The following is a 19,594-nucleotide window of genomic DNA, read 5'->3' as shown; positions in this document are numbered from 1 at the left end:
GACTTTGTCAGGTCCCTCTGGCAATGTGCCATACCCCTCTAGCAATGTGCCAGGTCCCTCTCTGACTGCCCCAGATCAGTCAGTGCTGGCCAATGCTCTTGATGCCCTCAGCAATGACCCTTTGTGACAGGGCCAAGCTCTGGAGCACCTCAACAATGTCCATGTAGGCATAGTATATGTCTACCTGTGACTGGGCTCCCCTGTCCTGAGCCTCAGCCATCGACCGCACAGCATGCCCCAAGCCTTGGATGTCTTGATCCATGGAAGTGACTTTTGCACACACGGCTTCTACTGCGGTCACCACCGGTAGTGTTTGCCTGGGTACCATCCATTGTCGGCACCATCTCCTTCTTCACGCTGTTGGTGACCTCTCTCTATCTTTCAGCATGCCCACTTAGAGCCCTCTTGCTTTAGCCCTGCCAGTGCCTGGCTCTCCATTTCTGCTGCCATATCCACATGCCTTCTGCCACCACTTAGTAATAGCTCTGTTCCCCACTCTCCCTTCCGCTGATGTTGTGGCTGGTTGATACAAACATCGCTAAACTCTCCCCTCCTTTAACCAAGAGGTGCTCTGAAGTCCTCCTTGTTTCCTGTGCACATGCTTAGAATTCTGAAAACACCACAACATTCAAGTCAATTGGCATCTAAAATACCTTAATTGACGTCCCACCATGTCGTTGTGAGAAGTCTTCCCTCCATGGTCCTTGCTACACATAGAATTTATAAGTGATGATATGACAGACTTCTGTGTGACTGCCACTTTACAGCTCCCCATCGCCAATCTCACTCTTATATGCCCGATAAAATTTTGCCCTACATCATTAGGCAACGACTTTTATTTGCAAATGCAATACAAATTCTGGCTTAAGTAGAATACCACAATGTGGGGATCCTCATTTACCACAATGTGGATCCCTTCATTTACCACAGTGTATATTTTAAAGCTTTTGAAACCACATTTATGAAAAACTTCACCACAAAAGTTGGCATGAAACAACTGATAGGTGGCCACATATTTATACTTCTTGGAATACACTAGAGTTTTAAAAAAATTAGGTGTTCAAGTGCCTCATTTTGTCCATGTATGTCTCATTACAATGCAAATGTTTTATTCCAGTAATACATAATTTTTGGACCACATTTAAGTCTGGCCTACAGTGAACAAATTACTCCATGGTGCATATGTATGCAACTGGTCTGCATATTTGATTCAAGTCTGTTTTCAATTAACTTTGTTTTGACTACGTACTGCAGCTCAACATCTACAGCACAAAGTCACATGATTTCATTGGCCACCGGGGACATAGTAAAGAAAATAAATGAAAGGAAAAATGTTGTACAGTACAGTGGTAAATTTATGGGGGTAGTAAACAGAAAAATATCAACATAAAGTTGTAAGTAAAGTTTTAGGAGTAATTAATAAGGGATTGTGTGTCAATGTCATGACCTTTTAAAAATGTTTTACATGCCAATTTTGGAACTCAGCTATCAGCCACTACCCTCTTAAAAAAAAATCCAGATGTGTCTGTAAGTTATATTGTGAACACCATTTAATTTCTTAAAAGGAAGTGCAATAAGCGCTCCATCATGTTTCCAAAATTTGGGTACATATTGTACACTCATTTTCTTATTAATTTTATGCAATTATTTTAGATTCTGGTAAAATTGATTTAAATGCGTAATACATGGCCAAACTGCTCCCTGTAAATATATGACCACGTGATTGTGGTTGGTTGGTTTATGTTGAAAAATTGTTAGATCAAGGTCAGCAGATTTTGCTGAGCAGTTGCCAATATTTTGTGGGCTTGGAACATCAAATAACGGTTACTGAATGAAATGAGTGTACAAGCTCATAGTGATTTAAGGCACACCAGATAGAGACTGTATTTTACAATCACAATGTTTTCATAGTATCAAACAATAATCTATTATCTAGTGAATACCTTCTTTACATTAGATCTTATCTGTTCTTAAAATCAAAACCAGTATGTGCTTTTACCGTGTATATGATTTTAACTTTGTTGAAACATGAAAGGCAAAAGTAATACTATTTCAGAAAAGTTCAAATAGAACTGGATTATTTTAAAATTATTTCATCAAACATTGGAAATTAAAAATGTTCCCTTTATTTGATCAAAATTAGAGATGAAGGCCTAGAATCTGCCGGGAAAATAACTGAGTTTAATGAACAAACTTGTCATTAGTGTGTAAAAATCAGAGCAATGTTTGGCGACAGAGACATGCCATGAGTTGTGAAGCACCACATTTTGCTGGTCAATTTGCATCGCTCCACGGTTAACCTTGTAAAATCTGGTCAACATCCCTCTGAGTTGCAAGAAATGTCTGCATTTTCACTATTTAAACAAATTAAACTTGCTGCAGAAAGTTAGGACTGGTATTTAGTGGTGTAAGGAACCTTTGACTTTATATTCCTGCAGTGCTAGACCTCGGAGGCCCAGAGGGGGAACAATTGACCCTGTTAACCCTCTTTCTGACAGTAAGTAAACTGTTCCAAGAGGTTTTTAAAATTTTATATATTTTTTCTTATGTTTCCTTTCTCTCTTTTTTTCCTCTAATGCAAACTTTCTTTCTCTTTCTGTATCTAATTTGACTCTACTTTAGTGTGTTTCCATCTTTGTCGTTCTGGCGCTTCTTTTACCATTTTTCGGTTTCATTAGTTAATGAGGCAAACTATTGGTCTCACTGTTCATTAAGGTCCCAGACTTCCTACTGACCTTACAACAATTGTTAGCTTACACTGTAAAAATATTATGAGGGATGAGGCAAATTATGGGCCTTTCAGTTGGAGCCAGTGATTTGAAGTTGGTTTGAAAGGTCATAATTTTTGAATCCACGGGGCTCCTAGTTAACTCAAATTAATTGTTAGACTTTTGGTGGCGTTTGCGAGCGGGTCGGCCGCATCGAGTGGAGCTCCCACTGGTGGCCACTATTTGCAGCGCTTTCGGGGGTTTCGGGGATTATTGTCGGCCTTTGGGGCCTTCCCGGGCAGCAAGCGGGGCCGGTTTAAAAACCGGCGAGGAACCCCGCATGGGTGTCGGGCGGCTGGTGCTGAGGCGTCGAGCCCAGCGCACGTGGAGGTCGGAGCAGCGGGGGCGGAGCCAAACGGAGGTCGAGGCGGCAGGCCCGAAGCCAGGGCGCGATGTAGGTGAGACGTCCCACATCGGGTGGCTCCCGCCTAGAATGTTGTAAGAAGACTGAAGTCCGGTCCCAGGGAAATTCTGGAGGAATACCAAAAAGAAGAGAAAGAAGTTTTAAAGAAACTTGGTGAAAGTTTTTTTTCCTTCTTTTTTTAGTTTTTTGTTTTTCTATAACAAAAAAAAGATTGAAGAAGGAAAGAAGGGTGAAAAAAAAGGAAAAATAATAAGTCGTTAAAGCTTGCGAAAAGCAGCGTCGAGGAAGGGAGGAAATGCGGGCTCGCTGTTGAAAGAGAGGACCAGCAAAAGTGCTGACAATATGGCGGATGCCAGACCGCATGGTGGGGCCGCACTACTTACGGTGGAGAAGATGACCGAGGTGATGGCGGTGTACTGGAAAAGCAGTTTGCGAGGCACATAGAGGCTTTGAGGAAGGAGATGGCGGTCACATTGAAGTCATTGGTGGAGGAGGCAATCGCCCCGGTGAGGGTAGCTGTGGCAAAGACATCGGCCGAGGTGAGAGAGCAGGGCGAAAAGATGAAGGAAGTGGAGGAGGGCGTGTCGCAGCACAACGACCAGTTCACCTCGATGGGGGACGAGCTACAGAGGGTGGTGGAGGTCAACAGAGGACTCCGAGCAAAGCTCCAGGACTTGGAGAACCGCTCGAGGCGGCACAATCTGAGAATTGTGGGCTTGCCCGAAGGGACAGAGGGCCCAAGGCCAACAGAGTACTTCGCTAAGACGTTGGCGGAGATGATGGGGGAGGGTGAGAACCCTTCCCGGTACAAGCTGGACCGAACTCATCGGTCTTTAAAGCCGAAGCCCAAAGTGAATGAGCCGCCAAGAGCAGTAATTATCTGCTTCCATAAGTACTGCATGAAGGAGAAGGTGTTAAGCTGGGCGAAGCGGAAGCACGAGGTACAGTGGGATGGTGCTGGAGTTCGGATCTACCAAGACTTGACGGTGGAGTTGGCAAAAGGATGAGCGGCATTCGGGCGAGTGAAGGCGGCACTGTACAAAAAGGAGGTATGATTTGGTATGGTATACCCAGCGTAGCTGAGGGTGACGTACAATGCCAAAGACTTTTATTTTGAGACAGCGGAGGCGGCTGAGGCGTTCATGAGGGCAGAAGGCTTGGGACAGACGTGAGGAGCGGAGCTGGAAGAGAGACTGTGGACTGTGATTGGGGAGCTGGAAAATGTATAAATGCTATAACTTTCTTTTTTACTGACGTGTATTGTAATTTACTTCACTTCACATTGTTACAGATTTCAAGTTATTGGTTGGGTTGATTGGCATTCTGTGTTGCGACGGTTATATCTTATTTTAGTGAATTATATTGGTTGGATTGTTGTTTTTGTTTTTTCTTTCTCTGGGACTGGGTGGGAGGGAACGGTATACCTTGGTGGGGGGAGCCACCCGGGCTAGCTAACTAAAGTCGGCTAGTAAACGGAGATGAGGTGAGAGGAGGGCTGCGGACATTGGAGCCTGGTTAGCAGGTTTCGATGGGCCTATGAGGCGAGCGAGGGGGGGGGGGATTGATGCTGGGAGATGTTTTCGAGAGGAAATGTAGGGGGGTTTTGGGAGGGGGGAAGGGATTCAATGTTACTAATGGATAGGGACGGGTCAGGCTCATGGGGCAGGGCCCGGTGGTATGATGATGGTGGATAAGAAGGGGGGGGGGGTGAGAGACCCCCAGTTAGGATAGTCACGTGGAACGTGATGGGGTTAGGAGGCCTGGTCAAGAGGTCAAGGGTGCTTGCACATCTTAAAATTTTGAAAGCCGATGTAGCAATGCTGCAGGAGACTCACTTGAGAGTGAAGGACCAGATGAGACTTAAAAAGGGCTGGGTTAGTCAGGTGTTTCACTCTGGATTTGACGGAAGGGCTCGAGGGGTAGTGGTAATAGTCAGCAAAAGAGTACGCTTCCAGATGGAGAAGGTGGTGGCAGGTCAAGGGGGTAGATATGTGATTGTGACAGGGGCGCTGGAGGGGAGGTTAGTGGCGCTGTTAAGTGTATACGGTCCCAATTGGGACGATGTGGGATTCGCAAAGAAGGTGTTTGGGGCCATCCCCGACTTGGACACACACAAACTGATAGTGGGGGGGACTGGAACTTGGTGCAGGAGCCAAGGTTGGACAGGTCACGGCCGCGCTCGCTGGTCCCATCAGGGGGGGGGGGGCGAAGGCATTGGCTGGGCTAATGGTGGAAATGGGAGGGGTGGACCCTTGGAGGTTTCTGCACCCGAGGGAACGGGAGTACTCGTTTTTCTCAGCAGTCCATAAGGTATACTCGCGGATCGACTTTTTCGTGGTGGGGAAGGCTTTGCTGGCTGGGGTTAAAGGGTTGGAATACTCGGCAATTGCAGTGTCAGATCATGCTCTGCATTGGGTGGATATGATACTGGAGAAGGGGGTAGCGCAGAAGCCGGGGTGGAAATTAGATGTGGGACTTTTGGGGGACCAAGTGTTCTGTGACAAAATTGATAATTGAGGAATATGTAGGTTTCAACTGTACGGTTGAGGTGTCGAAGGCAGTTGTTTGGGAGGCTCTAAAGGCGGTGGTGAGGGGTGAGGTGATTTCGTTAAGGCCAGGGTGGACAAAGAGGAGAGGTTGGAGCGGCAGAGGGTAATAGATGAGATGTTGGAGGTAGATAGGAGTTATGCAGAAGATGGCGACCCAGCGAAGCTGGAAAAGAGGAAGGAACTACAGGCGAGCTTCGACCGACTGTCCACCAGGAAGGCGGTGCACCAACTGAGGCGAGCAAGGAGTGCAGTTTATGAACATGGAGATAAGTATGTTAGCAGGTCAGCTCCGGAGGGAGGCAGCGGTAAGAGAAATTGTTCAGGCGAGGGATAGGGCAGGGAATTTGGTGGTGGCTCCGGATCTGATTAACAAAGTTTTTGAGGAGTTTTATGAGAGGTTGTACAAGTCAGAGCCACCTGGGGGAGACCGGGAGATGCAGGAATTTCTAGCTGGGTTGGAGTACCCGAGGCTAGGGGAGGGCGACAGGGCTACATTAGAAGGAGCAATAGTGGAGCAGGAGATAAAGGATGCGATTGGGAGGATGCAGTCGGGGAAGGTGGCAGGGCCGGATGGGTTTCCAGTGGAATATTATAAAAAACTCAAGGATAAGCTGGCACCCCTGATGGTGGGGATGTTTGAAGAGGCGATAGGGAAGGGGTGTTGCCACAAACTTTGGGGCAGGCATCGATTTCCCTGTTGCTAAAAAAAGATAAGGATCCGACGGAGTGTGGGTCGTATAGGCCCATATCACTTCTGAATGTGGACGCAAAAGTATCGGCGAAGGTACTGGCGGGTAGGCTGGAGGAGTGCCTCCCGAAGGTGATAGGGGAGGATCAGACGGGGTTCGTGAGAGGGAGGCAGCTCTTTTCAAACGTTAGAAGGGCATTGAATGTCGTTATGGCACCGGCAGAGGGGAAGGAAACAGAGGTGGTTGTGGCATTGGACGCTGAGATGGAATTTGACCGGGTAGAATGGGGTACTTGATGGCAGTTCTGGAGCGGTTTGGGAATGGACCAAGATTTGTGAACTGGGTAAAGCTACTATAGAAGGAGCCGAGTGTGAGTGTCCGCACAAACAACATCAGCTCGAGATACTTTTATCTCCACCGTGGGACGAGGCAGGGATGTCCTATGTCCCCCCTGCTGTTTGCACTCGCGATTGAGCCATTGGCCATCGCATTAAGAAGTTCGGGGGTATGGAAAGGAATAGTGTGGGGGGGGGGTTGACCAAAGGGTTTCCTTATATGCCGATGACTTGCTGTTATACGTGTCGGAACCGAGTGTGTCGATAGGGGGAGTATTGGAGCTGCTTCGAGTGTTTGGGTCTTTCTCGGGGTACAAACTAAATCTAGACAAGAGTGAGTATTTTGTGATGTCTCGGCTGGGGGCAGGGGTGGGGGGGGGGCTGCCATTCCGTAGGGCAGGGACTCTCTTTAGGTACCTGGGGGTGCAGGTTGCCTGGGAGTGGGGGGGGGGCTCCGCAGGTACAACATTTCTAGTTTGGTAGGGAAAGTGAAAGCTGATTTGGCAAGGTGGGATGGTCTCCCTCTGTCACTGGCGGGTCAGGTACAGACGGTGAAAATGAACGTGTTGCCGCGATTTCTGTTTATTATTTTTCAATGCCTGCCGATTTTCCTGCCAAAGGCTTTTTTCAGAGAGATTGAGGGAAGGATTACTTTGTTCATATGGGGAGGGAAGGTGGCCAGAGTGAGAAAGGTGCTGCTACAGAGGGGAAGGCAGGCAGGGGGTTTGGGTCTTCTGAACCTAATGTAACGGCTACTGGGCGGCGAATCTGGAGAAGGTGCAGAGCTGGGTCAGATGGGTTGATTCCCAGTGGGTCAGAATGGAGGAGAGTTTGTGCAGGGAGTCAGGATTGAAAGCACTAGCAACAGCTCCGCTCCCGATAGCCCCGGGGAAATACTCAGGGAGTCCGGTAATAATAGCTTCATTGAGAACTTGGAGGCAGTTTCGCCAACACTTTGGGTTGGGGGCAGGATCAAGGGAAATGCCGATTTGGGGGAACCACAGATTTGAGCCAGGGAGGTGGGATGGAAATTTTCAGAAATGGGAGGAGAAGGGGATTAAGACACTAAAAGATTTGTTCCTTAAGGGTAGGTTTGCAGGATTGAAGGAGCTGGAAGCGAAGTATGGGCTGGAGCAGGGGGAAATGTTTAGATACATGCAGGTTCGAGATTTTGCCAGAAAGGAGATACGAGGCGAAGGCTCCAACATCTGCCTCCGCACCCGTTTTCAACGGTGGAGCCGGCCTCCACATTGCTGGAGGAGATGCTGACGACAGGGGGACTGGAGAAGGGGGTAGTGTCAGCGGTTTACGGAGCTATTTTGGAAGAGGCAAAGGCACCACTGGAAGGGATCAAAGCAAAGTGGGAGGAAGCGTTGGGAGAGAATATGGAGGAGAGGTTCTGGTGTGAGGTGCTCCGGAGAGTGAATGCCTCCACCTCGTGCGCGAGGTTGGGGCTTATACAGCTGAAGGTGGTATACAGAGCACATCTCACGAGGGCGAGGATGAGCCGATTCTTTAAAGGAGTAGAAGATGTGTGTGAACATTGCTGGGGCGGGGGGCGCTAATCACATTCATATGTTTTGGCCCTGTCCAAAGCTAGAGGATTACTGGAAGGAGGTCTTTAGGGTAATTTCTAAAGTTGTGGACGTGAAACTGGACCCGGGCCCCCGGGAGGCCATAATCGGGGTGTCGGACCAGCCAGGGTTGGAAACGGGTGCGGAGGCAGATGTTGTAGCCTTCGCCTCGTTGATCGCCCGAAGGCGGATCCTGATGGGTTGGAGGGCAGCCTCTCCACCCTGTGTCCTGGCATGGCGAGGGGGATCTGTGGGAATTCTTGACTCTTGAGAAGGTTAAGTTTGAACTGAGGGGAAGGATGGAGTGGTTCTACAATTAATGGGCATTATTCATTATGCACTTTCAACAACTGGATAACATCGAACATTAGTTGGGTTGTGAGGGTTGGAGGGAGGGAGGCTGTGTGTGTTAATGGCGACTATGGGTGATCCCTAATTCCTTTTTGTCATTTGTTTGTGTGAACATGCGGGTTAATGTTTGGGGTTTGGTGGGAGGATGGGATCGTTGTTATTGATATGGGAATTGACATATTTGTTACTGATTATTGTTTACTGTTGGTGGGTGTAAATTTGGGAGCAAATGTGAAAAAGGAGAATAAAAATATTTTTTTAAAACTCAAATTAATTGTTTCCATTGGTGAGGGGCAAATAGATGGAGGGTCACAAGAAAACTTGTTGGTAAATGTGGAAAGGAAAGAACAGTCTTTTGCTGTTTCTAAACCAAGAAAATCAAGGATATCCAGAATGGTGCATCCACAATTTCACAGTTGTGGTCCCATTTGTATTGAGCCTGACCTAAGAACCATTAATGGTTCTTAAAACTTCTTAAAATTAGTGGACATATTTTGGCCAATGGTTGAAAATAGGTACTAAATAAGCACGGTTCTAACAAGGAACACCTGATTGAAAGTTCGGACTTAGTACCCAATTGTTTGGGCTAATTGATGGATAACCATGATATGAAACTGATCAAAAACTCTGAAACCAACAAATGCAGGTTTAGCACTCAAGCACTGATGAGATGTACAACCTGTACTCACTTCTACTGGAGGTGTGGAGTGTACTGGTTAGGAGCAGATAGATGGTTGAGGAGCAAAAGAGAGTGCAGCCAGGTTCTCTGATGTGGCACTGGAGATCCTGATGTAGGAGGAGGAGAGGAGGCATGGTATCCTTGAACCACAGTGAGAAAAAAGGCAACAAAGGCAACACATGTGAGAGGAGATGATCCAGGACGCCCCAGCCCAGGACATGGTTTCTGTACTGGAAATGTAATAATGGCATAGGTAGTCAAGGAAACATCCTTTCTCACAAATACAGTTTTCAGTAACTGCACCCGCATCACAAACTCAACTCACTTCCTCCAGTACTTTATCCTGAAACTGTCTCCTGCCTGCTTAAGCACCACCTACCTCTTTTGGTGGGGCGGGCAGTAGGACATTGCAGCAGATCTTCCTATTTGGCCCACTGGTTCCCTGGTCCACTCCCCAGCTTCTTAATTGGCCATCTCCGGGAGGATCTCAGCACCATTCAGACAGCTGCCACCATCAGGATCATGACTCATTTTTACTCCCGATGGGAGACAAATTTCAAAGACAGGAACTTTGCCCATTGTGATCAGTTCTCATCTGATGTCCGGAAGTTTCTCAGGGAAATCATGGGACATGGCATCAGACAATATCTATTTATCTGGCAGTCAGCCATGCACTTAGAGTTGGGGCTCAGAGATGTCTTGGATAACAGACATTTACCAGCATGATGTGCTGCTGGTGGTTGCAGACTAACTGTATAGTGGTGGAATGGAATCCCTCCCTGTTCCTGAACCCCGAGCTGAAACGAGGGTCTTGCATGGCTACACTTGTGTTGTCAGTGGTTCCCTGAACAATGCGGCATTCCTCACTCCTGCTTGAATTCCCTTCATGTTTCTCGTTTTCTCTGGAAAAAATGGTATACAGTAATTTCTGGAGTGTATAGAGCCTCAACAACCCCTGTTAAGGGGATCAGGGGTCATGGGGAGAAGGCATGAGATTGGAAATGTGAAACATATCATGATTGAATGGTGGAGCAGACTCGATGGGCCTAATGGTCTAATTCTGCACCTATTTCTTATGGTCTTATGTTATCCAATAGTGCCTAGAAATTTCTGATTTGTGACTTACATCACCCGTGGCAGCCTGTAATATTTGAGTCTTAATTCCACAACCTATTTAGACATGACGTGAACATGAGAACGGGGGTAGACTGTGCAGTGTTTCTGTTTCTAAGGCCTGTGAGCCCTCTCAGGTGGACATAAAGGATCCATTGGCACTATTTCAAAGAAGAGCAGTGGAGTTATCCTCAATGCCCTGGCCAGTATCTATCCCTTAGTATTCATCTGGTCATTATCACATTTCTGTTCATAGAGCTCACTGTGTGTAAAATTGGCAGCCTCATTTCCTACATTACAAGAGATTCCAAAGAACTTTTGACTGGCAGTAAAATGCTTTGATCAGGAAAGGTACTATATAAATGCAAGTTCTTTTCTTGAATTTGCTTCATGATTTCAGCCTCCATTGCCTTCTCTAAGCTGTCAAGTTTCCCAAAGCCCAGGATAAATATGAATGACCAAGACCTTGGTGTACTGGATGCAATTTCAAAATCTGTGTATGATATGAAACATGGAAGTATTGTGAACCACGAGGAGGAGAGTGTGGAATTTCAAAGAGACAAATTGATGGAATGGACGGACAGGTGGCAGAGAAGTGTGAGGTGTTGCATTTTGGTAGGGAAAACATGGAGAGACAATATAAAAGAAAGGGAACAATTCTTTGGAGTTGAAAAGGTTGAGGTTACATTTGATAGAGGTATTCAAAGTGATGAGAAGTCTGGATAGAGTAGATAGGGAAAAATTGTTTCCACGCGTAAGTGGATTGAGGACAAGAGAGCACTAATTTAAAGTAGTTTGCAAAAGAAGCAAAAACAACATGAGGAAAAACGTTTTACAGTCTGGAATCCACTGCCTGAGCGTGTGGTTGAGGCAGGTTCAACTGAGGCATTCAAAAGAGAATTAGACAGTTATTTGACAACAGGAGAATGGCACTAAGTGGATTGTTCTTTCAAAGAGTCAATGCAGACACAGTGGACCGAATGTAAAAAATCAGTTATTCTGTCATAAAAATAGAATGCCTGTTAAAACGAAAGCATGGAGCCTCATAATAAAATTCACTAACCTGGTTTCCACAAACAGGTTTGTCATTCCCCTCTCATCCCAGCTATGTTAAAGCTGGATGTAGGTGGGTTTGATTTCTGTTCCAGATTATTTTGCATTTTAACCTATGGCATGACCCCAACCAACCCATTTTTTCAAGTTCAGATTCATCCTTATCAAATCTTTTTGTAAATTTGCAATGAGTTGTTTTCTCCTATTAAAGGCAATATATAAATGCAAGGTGTTGTTATGTATGGTCATCTTTGATATGAAACCCACTCTTGAGAACACCAAACTGAGGTAAGTTAGCATGAACCAAAAGGGAAGTTAATGGAGGAAGTTTCACAGCCTTCATATTATCATGTGTGCGATAGACTGGGGTTCAGACTTCTCATACATGACATAGAGTCAACAGCTCCAAGTTTGCCTCTGGCAACCGAGAAGGGGCTTTGGTAAGATACATTTAAAAAAAATCTATTTCCATTGTGAGACAGATAGGAACTCGAGGACACAAATTTAAGATCAGCAGGAAAGTTATGTCTATGTAAGAAATTGTTGGGACATGGATTGTCCCACCAGGAACAGTGGTGAGACAGAATCTCCAATAGCTATTAAAAAGGACATGGACAAATATTTGGTCAAAAAATAACTTTGAGGTGGCTGGGGATAGGGCAGTGGAATGAACAATCCTCCTCCAGTTACAATTGACCAAATGTAAAAATGTATGATTTTAAACATACGCCCACCCATGAAAAATAAATATCCCAAATCTCCAAATCCGATGAATAGACCAATGACAATGAATGTTAAAAAGAACAAAAATAAGCATTTCAGATGTTATTAAGGGAAAAGGGAAGAGAAAAAACTGGTTGGAATGAAAGGGCTTGCTGAAACCAGATAAAAATGAGGACATTAGAAATGAACAAAAACAGAAAATGCTGGAAACATTCAACAATTCAGACAGCATTTTTGGAGAGAATAATTGAGTTAACAGTTTGGGTGTTGACCATTTGCTTGAACAATGCGTCCACACCCAAAACATTAAATCATCTGTTATTTCCACTGATGCTCCTTGACCGGCTCAATATTTCCAGCATTTTCTGTTTTTGTTACAGAGTTCCGGCTTCTTAAGTTTTTTTGTTTTCTGAGTCTAGAAATTACTTTGGGTACGACATTGAACAGGATACTAAAAGATTCTTCCTGTATCATTGTGGCCAGAGGGAAAGTCAGAGCTCCAAATGATAAAAGTGCCTTTGAAATTTGCAAAAATATTGAAAGATTTGATTAATATTTTGTGGAAGTATTCATTTATAATCCAATTTACAGGATTTTGAGCTCAGTGTATTATTTGATCAGAAGACAACAAATTTCAAGGGCCAACTGATATGTATCTTAGGACACTGGAGAAGACGAGGGAGAATGATTGTTGTCATGGAAGATTAATTGGCCAAGCTCTGTAGGACTGGTATGAGACAAGCAAAGTATGAGGCAAATTGTAACCATAAAACTAAAAGCCTTGCTACCTAATCAATAACAATTAAAATAATGGATTCTATTCTTAACTGGAGGACTATTGCATAGTAACAATTAAATAAAAAACAGCTGGCATGGATTTAGAGAGGGGTTGGCCTGCCTGACTTCTTGGAGGAAGTTACAGATAAACTATGCCTTTTGACAGGTCCTTCTACTTCCTAGTAATCTAAACAGCAATCCAGCAGTAAATATGGGATGATATGTGGCTAATGAGTCCTCTCAGCCATCTTACAACCCAAGGCCAGACCACCTATAATGACAAACATGTAGCAACAAGGCATGGCATGAAGCAAACTGTCGCAGCCTTGAAGCAACAATTCCTCTATCTAAATCGCTTTGGAACTGTCCTCCAGTACTCACCGAAGCATGTCCAAATTTGTTACATCATGCTGTGTACATCATGACATCATAACCCAGTTACCATGACGGTTCAGCCCTTGCCTAAAAGTATTTGAAGGACATCTGAAGGAAGAAGCCTCGTTACATATGCCTGACTGAGAGCCCAGACAGCTATTCTGGAACACCTGCTCCCCAGAGAAACACTGTTTGATTGACAGCTTGTGCACTCTGATCTCCGTTGTCAATTGCACAATGTTTGTTTATACAAGTTAAGTGGTTTCAAAGGTTTGTGGTTTGTGAGACTTTAAAGGGCCTGGAGGATTGGCACTTTTCATAGAATCCCTACAGTGTAGAAGGAGGCCATTCGGCCCATTAATCTGCGTCAACCCTCTGAAAGAGCACCCTACCCACGCCTACTACACTGCCCTATCCCATCATCCCCACCTAACTTGCAGTTCCCTGGACACTGAAGGGCAATTTTATCATGGCCAATCCACCTAATCTTTGGACTGTCGGAGGAAACCGGAGCACCCAGAGGAAACCCATGTAGACGCAGGGAGAAAGTGCAATCTCCACACAGTCACCGAAGGCCGAATTGAACCCGGGTCCCTGGCGCTGTGAGGCAGCAGCGCTAATCACTGTGACACCGTGCTGCCCCTTTATTAACTTGGGGAAAGTTATCAATGAATTACTTCTTTTCCAAAATTTACTTTTGCATGGACAACTATATACCATAGGGCTCATTGGTTCTAGAAGGTATACAATGGATCAATAGGCATGGGAGTGCCTTGGCTTGGCATAGGATGCATGAGGGGCCATGGAGGTGGATGGTGGTACATAACCTGGCATGTGGTGGGATGAGGGGAAACTTTTGAACTTACCTTTTAAACAGTCTCCTCTAGCAAACTAGGGTTCACCACTCCCAAGGAGCTGTGAACTAAGACTCTGAAGAGCTGGTTCAACTCCATGAAAATTGCGGAGGAGTAGGAGATACCTATCTCCTCAATGGAGTCAACAACACCTGTAGTGCTGGATTTGGACTTTTATGGCAGAATCACTGAATCATTCCAGCACAGAAGGAGGCCATTCTGCCCATTGGTGTCTGCACCGGCTCTCCAAAAGAACAATTCACTTAGTGCTATTCTCCCGCCTTCTCTCCAGACTCGATGGGCCAAAGGGCCTCCTACACTGTAAATTTTATGATTCTATTCTATGACCACCATCACCGAGAGGGCAGCAATATCATTCATACTATGACATCTGTAAGGAATTGGAGAGGGTATGAGACCGACAATCAGTTATGGCTTCCACCCTGTTACCCTCTAAACCAGTGTTTTTCAAACTTCTTTTCCGAGGACCCATTTTTACCAACCTTCGGGACCCAACCCGGCCAATCTTCACGACCCACGCCGGCCGGCCTTCGGGACCCATGCTGGCCGGCCTTCGTGACCCATGCCGGCCGACCTTTGCGACCCACGCCGGCTGACTTGCGCAGCCACGCCGGCCGACCTTCGCGACCCACACCGGCCGACCTTCGCAGCCATGCTGGCCGACCTTCGCAGCCCATGCCGGCCGACCTTCGCAGCCCATGCCGGCCGACCTTTGCAACCCACGCCCGCTGACCTTCACGACCCACCATTTTCTCTTACCTTGTTTGCTGCTGACGAAATGGAGGAATCGCAATCGCGCCCAAAGCACGTGATGTCAATGTTTGGGGGGCGTGACCTGCTCTCTGCCTCCCTTCAGGCAGGAAGATTACATAGAATTTTTAAAAAAATCTTCTGCGTCTCCGATTGCGCAAAAGTTCAGGGAGGGGTTTTATTTGATAAAGTTTAACAGGAAAAAAATGCAGAAACTGAAAATGTTTTCATCCTCTAAAAATTGAAGGTTCACCACATTTCACCTAAACATTACAATTAAAAATGTAAAAAAGGGCAGCACGGTGGCGCAGTGGGTTAGCCCTGCTGCCTCACGGCGCCGAGGTCCCAGGTTCGATCCCAGCTCTGGGTCACTGTCCGTGTGGAGTTTGCACATTCTCCCCGTGTTTGCGTGGGTTTCACCCCCACAACCCAAAGATGTGCAGGCTAGGTGGATTGGCCACACTAAATTGCCCCTTCATTGGAAAAAATTAATTGGGTACTCTAAATTTATTTTAAAAATGTAAAAAAATAAAAGATACTTAAATATCAATTCATTGATAAAGCTTCCAAATACGACCTGCAGGCACTTTGTTTTGGAATGTTTAAAAATCAAGATTAACAAAGTTGACATCTCTTGGTTGAAGTTACAGCTGTGGTGAAACCATCGTTGGATCACTCACCATTCTTGGAGTAAGAGACTTCCACTTCAGGACTTCCGGTTGCGGTGGTGCGGAGCTAAGCCACACATTTTGGCAGCTCCCGCTATAACGGACTTTTGGGCTCTCCAGAAGAGCCCCAACGGAAATTTTTTGATTTAATCCCGTGTGGGAAGGTGAAGTAAGGTCCCCCCCTTACGTTGTATGGCGGAAATTAGCGGTGGAGCGTCGGAGAAAGAGGCTCTGGAGCAGCGGCAAAAACGAGGGGGGGGGGAAACAAGATGGCGGAGGGTGGAGATCGAGCAGCATGGGGGACGGACCAGCAGGAGTTCCTTAAGCGGTGTGTGGAGGAGCTTAAAAAGGAGGTGCTGGCGCCAACGTTGTTGGCGATCGAGGGGCTGAAGGAGACCCAGAAGGCCCAGGCGGTGGAGCTTCGTGAGGTGAGGGATAAAACAAATGAGAACGAGGACGAGATCCTGGGCCTGGCGGTAAAAATGGAGGCGCACGAGGCGGTGCACAGGAGGTGGGCCGAGAGACTCGAGGTCCTGGAGAACAGGTCGAGGAGGAAGAATCTCTGGATTCTGGATCTCCCGAAGTTGTGGAGGGAGCTGATGCCGGGGCGTATGTGAGTACGATGCTCCAGTCGCTGATGGGTGCGGAGGCCTCTCTGAGCCCCCTGGAGCTGGAAGGGGCTCACCAGGTCCTGGCGAGGAGACCCAAGGCTGATGAGCCGCCAAGGGCGATAGTGGCAAGGTTCCATCGCTTCGCGGACAAAGAAAGTGTTCTGAGATGGGCCAAGAAGGTGCGGAGCAGTAGATGGGAGAATGCGAGTTGGCCTCCCCTCTATTCTGATCCGAGTCTACCAGGATTGGAGCGCGGAGGTCATAGATCATAGAATTTACAGTGCAGCAGGAGGCCATTTGGCCCATCGAGTCTGCACCGGCTCTTGGAAAGAGCACCCTACCCAAAGTCAACACCTCCACCCTATCCCCATAACCTAGTAACCCACCCAACACTTTTGGACACTAAGGGCAATTTATCATGGCCAATCCACCTAACCTGCACATCTTTGGACTGTGGGAGGAAACCGGAGCACCCGGAGGAAACCCACGCACACACGGGGAGGATGTGCAGACTCCGCACAGACAGTGACCCAAGCCGGAATCGAACCTGGGCCTCTGGAGCTGTGAAGCAATTGTGCTATCCACAAGGCTACCGTGCTGCCCCCTTGCTGCCGTGCTGCTCTCCTCCTTGCTAGGTGGCAAGGAGGAGAGCTGGCTTCAACCGGGCCAAGGTGGTGCTGCACAAAAAAAGAGTCAGGTTCGGAATGCTGCAGCCTGCGTGACTGTGGGTCACTTATCAGGACCGACACCATTATTTTGAAACGCCAGAAGAGGCTTGGACCTTTATCCAAACGGAAAAATTGGACTCGAACTGAGGGGCTGCGGTTGTGGGGGGGGGGGAATGTTGGTTGTATACGGGGTTGTAAATATGGGCAAATAATATTTCATGGGTGGGATGATGGATGGGGATGTGGGTAGAGTTCTGGTTAAAATTCTTTTTTTTTCTGTAGACAAGATGGTGGGGAATGTGGGCGTCGGTGCTGAAGGGAGGTGAGACGCGGGGATGGGGGAACTGGGACAATGGCCGCAACCGAAGCTGTGCCACAGGGGGCGGGGCTGGCTCAGGAAAGCACGGGCTTTTTCCCGCGCTAGGGGGGGGGGGGGGGGGGGGGAGAGGAGGAAGGTAAGGAGGAAGAGAGACTCCCACACGGGGGAGATCAACGGGAAGGCGGGGGAGGCCGGGGTCAGCAGAAGTCAGCTGACTCACGGAAGTAATATGGGGGGAGCAAAAGTGCTAGATGCGGATCTAGCAGGGATGGGGGGAGAGGGGGGGGGACATTAGGGTTGCTGCTGCACTGTCTGAGGGGGAACTGAACATGGAAGAGGTGGTCGGGGGGGTTCACCGTCTGGGGGACTGGAGGGTGCGGGAGGCGCGGGCACGGGACTGGCCTAAGATAGGAGATCACTAGTCGGCTGGTGGGGGGGGGGGGGGGGGGGGGGGGGGTAGCCCCCCAATCCGGCTGATCACGTGGAATGTGAGAGGCCTAAATGGGCCGGTTAAGAGGGCCTGAGTGTTCGCGCACCTGAAGGGATGGAAGGCAGACGTGGCCATGCTTCAGGAGACACATCTGAAGGTGGCAGATCAGGTCAGGTTAAGGAAGGGATGGGTAGGACAGGTGTTCCATTCGGGGCTGGATGTGAAGAATAGAGGGGTGGCAATATTGGTGGGGGAAGCGGGTGTCGTTTGAGGCCAAGAACATAGTAGCGGACAATGGAGGCCGATACGTGATGGTGAGCGGTAGGTTGCAGGGGACGGAGGTGGTACTGGTGAATGTATATGCCCCGAACTGGGACGATGCTGGATTCATGAAACGGATGTTGGGGCGTATTCCAGACTTGGAGGTAGGGAGCTTGATAATGGGTGGGGATTTTAACATGGTGCTGGACCCAGCATTAGATCTAGGACGGGCAAGAGGCCGGCTGCGGCCAAGGTGCTTGGGGGGTTTATGGATCAAATGGGGGGAGTGGATCCGTGGAGATTTGCCAGGCCTTTGGCCAGAGAATATTCTTTTTTCTCCCACGTACATAAGGCCTACTCCCGGATAGAATTTTTTGTTCTGGGCAGGGCATTGATCCCGAAAGTGGAGGGAACCGAGTATTCGGCCATAGCCATTTCAGACCATGCCCTGCATTGGGTGGAGCTAGAGCTGGGGGAGGAGAAGGACCAACGCCCATTGTGGCGGTTGGATGTGGGACTGCTGGCAGACGAGGAAGTGTGTGGGAGGGTGGGGGGGTGCATCGAAAGGTACCTGGAGGCCAACGACAATGGGGAGGTGCAGGTGGGAGTAATATGGGAGGCGCTGAAGGCGGTGGTCAGGGGAGAGTTAATCTCCATCAGGGCTCATAGGGTGAAGAGAGAGGGCAGGGAAAGGGAGAGGTTAGTGGGGGAGATTTTAAGGGTGGACAGGAGATATGCAGAGGCTCCTGATGAGGGACTACTCAGGGAGAGACGAAGTCTCCAGACGGAGTTCGACCTGTTGACCACAGGGAAGGCAGAGGCACAGTGGAGGGAGGCACAGGGGGCGATATATGAATATGGGGAGAAGGCGAGTCGGATGCTGGCACATCATAGAACATAGAACATAGAAAATACAGCACAGCTCCGTAAGAGGATGGCAGCGAGGGAAATAGGTGGAATCAAGGATGGCAGGGGAACTACGGTGTGGAGTGCGGTGAAAGTGAATGAGGCATTCAAGGCCTTTTACGAGGAGCTGGAAAGGACCCAGCCCCCAGGGGGAAAAGAGGGGATGCGACGATTCTTGGACCAACTGAGGTTCCCGAGGGTGGAGGAGCAGGAGGTGGCTGGTTTGGGGGCGCGAATTGGGGTGGAGGAACTGGTTAAAGGACTGGGGAGCACGCAGGCAGGGAAGGCCCCGGGGCCGGATGGATTCCCGGTGGAGTTTTATAGGAAGTTTGTAGACCTATTAGCCCCGTTGCTGGTAAGGACCTTCAATGAAGCAAGGGAGGGGGGGACCCTGCCCCCGACAATGTCGGAGGCGACGATCTCTTTGATCTTGAAGCGGGATAAGGACCCACTGCAACGTGGGTCATATAGACCGATCTCGCTCCTTTTTAAAAAATATATATTTATTAAAGTTTTTTTAATCAATCTCGCTCCTTAACGTAGATGCTAAGTTGCTGGCAAAAATGTTGGCTACGAGGATTGAGGACTGTGTCCCGGGGGTGATTCACGAGGACCAGACGGGATTCGTAAAGGGTAGGCAGCTAAATACCAATGTGCGAAGGCTCCTAAATGTGATAATGATGCCATCGGTGGAGGGAGAGGCGGAGATAGTGGCAGCCATGGACGCGGAGAAGGGCTTTGACCGAGTAGAGTGGG

The 19,594-nt window shown here is 47.9% G+C and overlaps 1 protein-coding gene across 3 annotated transcripts in view; it reads left to right on the top strand.

The window, feature by feature from the left end:
* The window catches only part of LOC140424443 (acylphosphatase-2-like), a 257,503-nt gene that overhangs the window by 191,940 nt on the left and 45,969 nt on the right, over positions 1–19,594 (top strand). Inside the window, exon 4 of one of the 3 annotated variants that reach the window (XM_072507868.1) lies at positions 2,439–2,497. The exons of the other annotated variants lie outside the window; for them this stretch is intronic. Coding sequence (XP_072363969.1) covers positions 2,439–2,497 — 59 coding nt within the window. The remainder of the gene's footprint in view (positions 1–2,438; positions 2,498–19,594) is intronic. 3 annotated transcript variants of the gene reach the window in all.

This window comes from Scyliorhinus torazame, chromosome 1 (genome assembly GCF_047496885.1).
Source record: "Scyliorhinus torazame isolate Kashiwa2021f chromosome 1, sScyTor2.1, whole genome shotgun sequence".
In the NCBI taxonomy this organism is placed as follows: Eukaryota; Metazoa; Chordata; class Chondrichthyes; order Carcharhiniformes; family Scyliorhinidae; genus Scyliorhinus; species Scyliorhinus torazame.
The sequence above is the reverse complement of the archived record's forward strand: the minus strand, read 5'-3'. Positions and strand labels throughout refer to the sequence as shown.